This window comes from Formica exsecta, unplaced genomic scaffold, assembly GCF_003651465.1.
Source record: "Formica exsecta isolate Colony F162 unplaced genomic scaffold, ASM365146v1 scaffold191, whole genome shotgun sequence".
Taxonomy (NCBI): Eukaryota; Metazoa; Arthropoda; class Insecta; order Hymenoptera; family Formicidae; genus Formica; species Formica exsecta.
In genome coordinates this window covers 3,244,371-3,253,916 of record NW_021849211.1, presented here as the reverse complement: position 1 = coordinate 3,253,916, position 9,546 = coordinate 3,244,371, and the positions used below count along the sequence as shown (strand labels likewise).

Genomic DNA, 9,546 nt, shown 5'->3' with positions numbered 1-9,546 from the left:
TTAAGACGGTCTTGAAATAAGAACCGACTATGAATACGGGCCCTTCTTGTTTTACCCAATTAAAGTGATATTTTTTTGTTGTCATAAATTTCCTATAGAAGCTCTGTTTCCTTGTAAGTTTGTTGGTGATCTTAATCTGCATGATTCTCCTCTGTTGTTTTCAGGACTATGGAAAAAGAGCGGCAAACTTCTCTTCCTAGGTTTGGATAACGCGGGCAAAACTACACTGCTTCATATGCTCAAGGATGATCGTTTAGCTCAACATGTACCCACGTTACATCCAAGTAACTAATTTTATACTTATTTATCTCTTTCTCCTGTGTTCTATTTATACTGTACTACCAATTCCTAAAAAATGCATATTTTTATGAATGACAACCTTTTCTAATCCATTCCCATTTTATAATGGAAATATATAATTTATTGTATTTTCTATATTTATACCTACATAATGAAGTCTCACATATATTTCTTCTGTTTCAAAATACAAAATATAGATTATATATTCCTGTTGTAGTTAATAAATTGTGAAATTTAAACTTCTTTTATTATTATCATTATTATTATTTTTTTTCGGGTTATCATTAGTCCTTTTTTTATGTTCTAGCATCGGAAGAATTGTCTATTGGAAATATGAGATTCACAACTTTTGATCTGGGGGGCCATACTCAAGGTATACATGCAAAATGTACTCTTAATGAAATGTTGCTTTTTACAATTGTAGTTATTTATACCTGTGCAAATTGAATCTCCCCAGCACGTCGTGTATGGAAGGATTACTTTCCGGCTGTTGACGCGATAGTATTTCTCGTCGATGCGAGTGACAGATCAAGATTACCAGAATCAAAAGCCGAGCTGGATGCATTATTAACTGACGAACAACTCAGCATGTGTCCGGTTCTTGTACTAGGCAATAAAATTGATAAACCATCTGCAGCTTCTGAGGACGAACTTAGGAATTTCTTCAATCTGTATGGGCAAACAACAGGAAAGGTATAGTTATATAAATTAGTATGATGATGCTCCCATTGTGAAGCTATGTTAGGTAGTAGAAGAAACGCGCAAAGATTATTGTACTCTAAAGTTTTTATAATAATTTTTTGCATTTAGGGTAAAGTCGCTCGTATTGAGATACCCGGCCGTCCACTGGAACTATTTATGTGCTCAGTTCTGAAACGACAGGGATACGGGGAAGGCTTCCGTTGGCTCGCACAGTATATCGATTAAACGTATCTATTATTGTACACATGACAGACAGATTCTTGACAGTTTCATCATACATTACTTTCCTCTGATAACGATGTTGATACCGGAATTGTAATATTTTTCGCATGAATTCAGCAGCATAGAAGAGGAATACTGTTTCACCGATCTCAAAAAAGATAGAGAATCCAAGCAGTAAATGAGAAATTCGAGATTTTCCACAAATAGAGATGAATATTCTCGAAAACATTGTACACGCGGATGATAGGACTTTGATTTTCTTTATTTAACATTGACATGCGAACAACTCTTGGGGAAATTGTCATTCTTTTTTCTGTATATTTCGAATTCCAATACAAATTTCATGGAATCCTATCATTTTGCGAGTCACACTAGACGAATACCATTAATACGTGCTGAAAAATGAAATAAAAACATTTTGATAAATAAAACTAATAAATTATTTAAGAATTCCAAATGTGTTTTTTTTTTTGTAGATTTTTTTCTTTTTGGTCAGCGATATTATATTTAACGGTGAATAGTTATCTCGTATGTTTTATGGCTTCCGGAAAATTGAAAAAATGTAATACGTACTTTATAAAAGTTTAATTAAATTAAAATTAAAAATATGAGAATATATATTTTTTTATGCGTGATAGTACTTAGTTGTAAGTACTTATAATGTTTCTTTCATTATTTTACATAAATAAAATATATTGTTTTATATTTTACATAGTTGTATATTATGCAATTTGTTTAAAAAATAATCTCTGATAAATTGATTTATACAATATATTCAATATATCTATTTAATGAAGTCTCACATATATTTCTTCTGTTTCAAAATACAAAATATAGATTATATATTCCTGTTGTAGTTAATAAATTGTGAAATTTAAACTTCTTTTATTATTTTTTTTTTTTCGAGTTATCATTAGTCCTTTTTATGTTCTAGCATCGGAAGAATTGTCTATTGGAAATATGAGATTCACAACTTTTGATCTGGGGGGCCATACTCAAGGTATACATGCAAAATGTACTCTTAATGAAATGTTGCTTTTTACAATTGTAGTTATTTATACCTGTGCAAATTGAATCTCCCCAGCACGTCGTGTATGGAAGGATTACTTTCCGGCTGTTGACGCGATAGTATTTCTCGTCGATGCGAGTGACAGATCAAGATTACCAGAATCAAAAGCCGAGCTGGATGCATTATTAACTGACGAACAACTCAGCATGTGTCCGGTTCTTGTACTAGGCAATAAAATTGATAAACCATCTGCAGCTTCTGAGGACGAACTTAGGAATTTCTTCAATCTGTATGGGCAAACAACAGGAAAGGTATAGTTATATAAATTAGTATGATGATGCTCCCATTGTGAAGCTATGTTAGGTAGTAGAAGAAACGCGCAAAGATTATTGTACTCTAAAGTTTTTATAATAATTTTTTGCATTTAGGGTAAAGTCGCTCGTATTGAGATACCCGGCCGTCCACTGGAACTATTTATGTGCTCAGTTCTGAAACGACAGGGATACGGGGAAGGCTTCCGTTGGCTCGCACAGTATATCGATTAAACGTATCTATTATTGTACACATGACAGACAGATTCTTGACAGTTTCATCATACATTACTTTCCTCTGATAACGATGTTGATACCGGAATTGTAATATTTTTCGCATGAATTCAGCAGCATAGAAGAGGAATACTGTTTCACCGATCTCAAAAAAGATAGAGAATCCAAGCAGTAAATGAGAAATTCGAGATTTTCCACAAATAGAGATGAATATTCTCGAAAACATTGTACACGCGGATGATAGGACTTTGATTTTCTTTATTTAACATTGACATGCGAACAACTCTTGGGGAAATTGTCATTCTTTTTTCTGTATATTTCGAATTCCAATACAAATTTCATGGAATCCTATCATTTTGCGAGTCACACTAGACGAATACCATTAATACGTGCTGAAAAATGAAATAAAAACATTTTGATAAATAAAACTAATAAATTATTTAAGAATTCCAAATGTGTTTTTTTTTTTGTAGATTTTTTTCTTTTTGGTCAGCGATATTATATTTAACGGTGAATAGTTATCTCGTATGTTTTATGGCTTCCGGAAAATTGAAAAAATGTAATACGTACTTTATAAAAGTTTAATTAAATTAAAATTAAAAATATGAGAATATATATTTTTTTATGCGTGATAGTACTTAGTTGTAAGTACTTATAATGTTTCTTTCATTATTTTACATAAATAAAATATATTATTTTATATTTTACATAGTTGTATATTATGCCATTTGTTTAAAAAATAATCTCTGATAAATTGATTTATACAATATATTCCATATCATGAAAAATATGGAAAATTGAGTACCTGAAGAGAGAGTGAAGATAACATCAATAACTTTAATATAAATCTCACAATCTGTACAAAATTAAAATATAAAAAATTCTCTGCTTATTCTTTTTATAACAATATTCACAGTAAACTCTTTTTTCACAGTTTGCTAACGCGCAATTTTAATTCTCTTTCTGCAGGAAGTGTTGCAAATCGCTTATTTATATATTCATCAGTAACATCGGCCAAGGACGGCGGCTTCCATACCGGTTTTTGATCTTTGTCGATTAGGAGAGCTCTGACACCTAAAATCAGATATCAATCCAATAACAAGGAGGAAATTTGCTAAACGCAAATTAAACTATTAAATTACCTTCGTAGAAATCGCTGTTTTTGTTCAGGGCAGTATACGCCAATCTATATTCGATCTCTAAACACTCGGCCAAAGATTTTCCATTTCCTTCATCAATTGCTTTCTTGCTAACTTTAAGAGAAGATGGAGACATCTTAAGTAGTGTTTCTACATTCTTCTGCGCCCATTCTGAATTATCTTTTTTTAGCCTTCACAAAAAAATAACACATTCCTAAATTATAAATTAAAAAATATCAATTTGTAAATATCTATGCTTTACCTCTCAATTATCTCTTCGACGGACGGAGCAGAGAAATAATTTTCTATCTGCGACATATGAGGCGCCAAACTGAATTCATGATTTAATTTTGGTTGATATTTATTTAAGATCTCCGCAACTGTATCGATAGTAGTGTTTTGCAACGCTAACAAGTCGTGTTTTAAATCCGCGAGTTTCTCTGACGGGACAAAATGCGTTGCGATCCCAGCGAGAAGTACGTCGATACCTTGATAAAATATGTATTTATATATACATGTGTATGTATGTTTTATACAATGTTTCAAATTTAATTAATCATCTACCTTTCAATCTATGTCCTGTCAGTCCTAGGTAGATACCCAATTTTCCTTTCAATCTAGACAAAAAATAACTTCCGCCGACATCAGGAAATAATCCTATTGCCGTTTCGGGCATAGCAAAGAGTGTTTTCTCTGTGGCGACTCTGTATTTGCCATGTACAGACAGTCCAACGCCACCTCCCATGGTTATCCCATTAATTATAGCTATATAAGGTTGGACTTCCGAAAACACCATCAAAATGATAATATTATGATATCAATAAGTCCTCCAATGCGTCGATTTTAGAGGAAAGAAAGACATCATATAATTGACATCTAAAAGAATTCCACAATCTGACTTCTTTTAAATATCAAAAAAATGTCACCGTTAAGAACCGTTCTATTTGTAGTATTATATTTTTGGGCGAGTTTTTTAATTCATCGATTGATCAATCGCATGATGCACAAATGTAGCAAATACAGGACTTTGCTGTACTTGCGCATCATATGCGATTGATCAATCGATGAATTAAAAAACTCGTCCAAAAATATAGTACTACAAATAGAACGGTTCTTAACGGTGACATTTTTTTGATATTTAAAAGAAGTCAGATTGTGGAATTCTTTTAGATGTCAATTATATGATGTCTTTCTTTCCTCTAAAATCGACGCATTGGAGGACTTATTGATATCATAATATTATCATTTTGATGGTGTTTTCGGAAGTCCGACTCTTAAACTTGAGTACTTTATGAATTTCTTTTGATAACATATTGCTCACTGGGCTGTTTTTTATTTGACTATTGTTTTACTTGTCTTTTTTGCAGGCCATCTTATCCTGGTCCTAATACAACTAACTGCGTTGTCATAAATGACGATATTTTCAATATCAAGCCAAGCGACAAACTCAGGGACGGAAATTACTACGTATTCGTCCAGGAGGATTCTCCGTATTGCACACGAAAATCTTTTAGTTGCAAGTCACTGATTGAATAGCAATAACTGACTTTGAAGCTTTTATTTTATTGTATTAGAAACAAAGTTTCATAAATGGCACTGTTTTAAATAAACAATTAAATCGCACGATAGCACAGCATATAAAAATCTTTTTTTCTTGATATCCTTGAACTCTATTATTGAGGGAAGAGAATTGGTAGTTGCATCGCCCAATGTTGAACAGATGCATGCTGTTTCTGCGTGTGAAACGCAAATCTTTTTGTTAACTTTTTCTTTTATAAAAGAACATTGTCAAAAAATCACATGTCGATCAACTGTCAAAGCTTCTGCGCGAGACAACGTCGCCATAATATATACAGTAATCATGAGTGAGTAGTCAATTAGGTCCTAAAAATTTTTTGGTTCTGATTGGTCAATCGAACGCAGCCTACAGAGGGTGTGTTCTGTTTCTCGCATGATGCGCATAGGAGCGCACAAATTTTGGTTCTGATTGGTCAATCGAACGCAGCCTACAGAGGGTGTGTTCTGTTTCTCGCATGATGCGCATAGGAGCGCACAAAATCGTTCCGTTTCAATCCATGCGCAGTTCATGCGCGCATGGGAACGGTCTCCCACCACAACGTCGCGCCATGTTGTGCAACGCATGAAAGCGCATGAGCTGCCTCAGCTTCCGAGGTGGTATAAGTTGCTTTCCATTTACATCAAAACTCAGATAATTCTCACTTGCGTTCTCTCTCATTCGCATGTATGCTACGTGCGAGCGAGAATGAACGCAAGTGAGAATTATCTGAGTTTCATCGATAAATGATCATGTATCACTTTCTATCTACGAGACCGATCCATTTCGAGATTTCGTTTAAAATTCCATTGCTTTCCATAAATATTAAAAATTGCATTAAAAAGACATTTATACCCAGACAGCACGAAAAGGCCAAAAGACATCTTGAAAATATTTAAAGAACGATAGGACATCTTTAAATCGAGTTGGAACCCTGCTAATTTTAACCGTCGGTTCATCTAACCGGACTTGGTGAAAAAAAAATTGGCCTATAGGCCGGTATTCATAGTCAGTTCTTATCTCAAAACCGTCTTAGTGCCGGTCTACAATAGATGATTTAAGCCCTAAGCCTTAAGAAATTGACTAATCACAGTGATTTAAGCCCTAAGCCTTAAGAAATTGACCAATCACAATCAAGTATGAGGAGAATACTCGACTGTGATTAGTCAATTTCTTAAGGCTTAGGGCTTAAATCATCTATTGTAGACCGGCACTTAAGTAATGTCTTAAGATGCTAATACGGCTCTGTGATTGGTTTAGGACATCTTAAGATTGTGCTTAAGACGATCTTAAATATAAGAACTGACTATGACTACCGGCCATAAAGTTATTAGGAATTTTTTTCATCAAAAATAACTAGTTTCTCGATAGCTAGTAAGAATCGTGTAAATCACGCTTTATTTTCAAAAGAAACTCTCTAGCCGATAGCCAATCGATACATTCGACACATTTTTATCATATGCGTTTCATCTATTTTTACTATATCTATGCTTCAAACAACCGGATAACCTTTAGAACAACGTAACCTTACGTTTATATCATTTTTATTTCAAATCCGATCAAGGAATTAATATACAAATATTTTAACACGTAAGGTCACTTATAAATATATTATATATTATATTTATTTTATCAGCTACATTTGTTCTATTAACGCTTTACTTAGATATACATATAGTTTTTATCAATCAGTTAAAACTTGGCCTGTTTTTATTTACTTTACGCATTATTTTTGTCTATAGCAGATATATAACATTTATAAGTTTTAGTGAAAATGGATATTCGTCCGAACAATACCATTTATATCAATAATTTAAATGAAAAAATAAAAAAGGAGGAACTGAAAAAGTCGTTATATGCAATCTTTTCTCAATTTGGTCAAATTTTGGATATTGTGGCTTTAAAAACACTCAAGATGCGTGGACAGGCTTTTGTTATCTTCAAAGAAATCGCGAGTGCGACAAATGCTTTGAGATCTATGCAAGGATTTCCATTTTATGACAAACCGATGGTAAGAATCATACAGAACTCTCTTTCTGCGTTTAGTGTTTTTTGTGTATATTATATTATTTTTATTTTTATATTTGCATTATAATATATACATTATCATTTATCTATGTATTCTGGAGATTAACACCAATATTTATATTGAATATGTGTATTTTAAGATATAAAAATAATTTTTGCATTTTTTAATTTGTAGAGGATACAGTATGCTAAAACTGACAGCGATGTAATAGCCAAAATGAAGGGTACCTTTGCAGAACGTCCAAAGAAACCAAAACGAGTTATTCCAGCGGCAGACGAGGAAGCCAAACGTGCCAAAAAACGTGCAAAAGAGCAGGCAAAGCATTCGCAGCAAGTTGGATATCATGCTAGTGTACCTCAGCATCCAGGACTCGTCAATACAGCTGTTCCTGAGCAACCACCAAATCAGATATTATTCTTAACAAATCTACCAGATGAGACAAGTGAAATGATGTTATCGATGCTGTTCAACCAATTTCCAGGCTTTAAAGAAGTGCGATTGGTACCTAATCGACACGATATTGCTTTTGTCGAATTTGAAAATGAAGTCCAATCTGGGGCGGCAAAAGATGCTCTTCAAGGTTTCAAAATCACACCTTCCCATGCAATGAAAATATCATTTGCAAAAAAATAAACTTGACTTTTTTTTTTATATTTGTGTGATAGAATATTATGATAGAATGTAAGTAAAATATATAAACTGAATTGCACATTTGTATAAAGTGAATGTAGCTATTGATATTGATCATCTCATTCACAATACTATGCAATGACAAGTATTTTGCTTAACAACGTTTATTTTACAGTCGATTTTTCAATAAGCGTGTTAAGCGTGTATATACTGTGTGACAGATTCTGCCATAGTAAGGACATTGCAATTATCAAAAAATATATCTAAGAAATTAAATAAATTTTTGAAATTTTGTATATGATAATGATATATGTTGGAATATTTTTTCATTAAGCATCTGTACTCCATTTGAAAATCAGATATATAAAATATATATGAAGAGTCAAATTATTAAAGCAAAACGCAAAATAATTATTTCTTCCTTCTTCACTCCTATTTATAATGCATTGTATTTTTAAAATAATTATTTAACGAAATGTAAGTTTAGTTTCGATCAGAAGTGATAACTTTCAATTAAATGAGTTTCAATTTGAGTGATATATAAATAACTTATTTATGACATATATACATATGTATAGTTATTAAAAATGCATATAATAAAATCATAGATAGTAGACTTGTAAAAATAATTTATCTTCAAAAATATCTTCGAGAAATGGAGGAATATCTCGGGGATTGATTTATATTTTGATACTATATATATTTTATTGCTTTTTTTATATTTATATAGTTTCGATGTATGCAATAAGCCTTTATTTTGTCCCATGTAAAACTTAGACTTGTCGCTTGCGAAGATAACATAGTTAGACCAGATTGGCACGTTGGTCGAGAGTGTCGAAAATATATTTCTTTCATAAAAATACATATGTGTTTTTATAATGTTAATCGCACACATTTTTTCCCCTTTCTCTCTCTGTAAGTATGCGATACAATATTATATAATTTGGAAGCAAAAATGAGGAAGTATATGTACATACAAATATAGAGCATTCGTTCTCTCTTTTTCGAGTAAAAAGACAACATTGGCGTTTAAAGATATTGATATAATATAGAAAATTAGAAAAATGTGTAATAAACGACGTGATTCGCCATCCAAAATATTTACTGGAGAAGAATTATTTAGGAATTCACTGTAAATCATGCTAGACAAACTTTGCATTTTTTTTTTTTTTTTTTTTTTTGGAAGGCGAGAACAGCTTATATATTTAATATATATGATGTATATATATAAGCATAATATGGATTCGATCACGAGTATACACGAAATACAAATATATACTTAAATAAGTTATTTCCCGCGTTCACGGTGTTCTTGCGATGAATCCATATATTGCGTTGTAATCATCCCTGCAACGCTTGCATAGTTCAACATAGCGCGTTATTAAATATATAAGTAATGATAAATAATAAATATA

The 9,546-nt window shown here is 32.1% G+C and overlaps 4 protein-coding genes across 5 annotated transcripts; 3 read left to right on the top strand and 1 right to left on the bottom strand.

Moving 5' to 3' along the window:
• Positions 1 to 93: 93 nt before the first annotated feature.
• LOC115233839 (GTP-binding protein SAR1b-like) lies at positions 94 to 1,830 on the top strand. Its single transcript, XM_029804443.1, has 4 exons — positions 94 to 284; positions 608 to 673; positions 758 to 993; positions 1,111 to 1,830. The coding sequence occupies exons 1-4, from the start codon at positions 236 to 238 to the stop codon at positions 1,225 to 1,227; spliced, it is 468 nt and encodes a 155-aa protein (XP_029660303.1). The 5' UTR covers positions 94 to 235; the 3' UTR covers positions 1,228 to 1,830.
• Positions 1,831 to 2,084: 254 nt separating this feature from the next.
• LOC115233778 (GTP-binding protein SAR1b-like) lies at positions 2,085 to 3,214 on the top strand. Its single transcript, XM_029804357.1, has 3 exons — positions 2,085 to 2,224; positions 2,309 to 2,544; positions 2,662 to 3,214. Exons 1-3 carry the CDS (start codon positions 2,185 to 2,187, stop codon positions 2,776 to 2,778), a joined length of 393 nt encoding a protein of 130 aa, XP_029660217.1. The 5' UTR covers positions 2,085 to 2,184; the 3' UTR covers positions 2,779 to 3,214.
• Positions 3,215 to 3,348: 134 nt separating this feature from the next.
• LOC115233907 (3-hydroxyisobutyryl-CoA hydrolase, mitochondrial) lies at positions 3,349 to 4,713 on the bottom strand. The gene is made up of 4 exons (XM_029804539.1): positions 4,482 to 4,713; positions 4,180 to 4,405; positions 3,921 to 4,108; positions 3,349 to 3,852 (listed from the first exon to the last, which is right to left on the bottom strand). The coding sequence occupies exons 1-4, from the start codon at positions 4,711 to 4,713 to the stop codon at positions 3,707 to 3,709; spliced, it is 792 nt and encodes a 263-aa protein (XP_029660399.1). The 3' UTR covers positions 3,349 to 3,706.
• Positions 4,714 to 6,903: 2,190 nt separating this feature from the next.
• LOC115233776 (U1 small nuclear ribonucleoprotein A) lies at positions 6,904 to 9,434 on the top strand. Of its 2 annotated transcripts, XM_029804353.1 has the most exons (3): positions 6,904 to 7,062; positions 7,242 to 7,483; positions 7,676 to 9,434. In XM_029804353.1, exons 2-3 carry the CDS (start codon positions 7,247 to 7,249, stop codon positions 8,132 to 8,134), a joined length of 696 nt encoding a protein of 231 aa, XP_029660213.1. In that variant the 5' UTR covers positions 6,904 to 7,062; positions 7,242 to 7,246; the 3' UTR covers positions 8,135 to 9,434. The 2 variants fall into 2 exon arrangements, with proteins under 2 accessions (XP_029660213.1, XP_029660214.1); XM_029804354.1 differs by lacking the exon at positions 6,904 to 7,062 and having other exon boundaries at positions 7,236 to 7,483.
• The last annotated feature ends 112 nt before the right edge of the window (positions 9,435 to 9,546 follow it).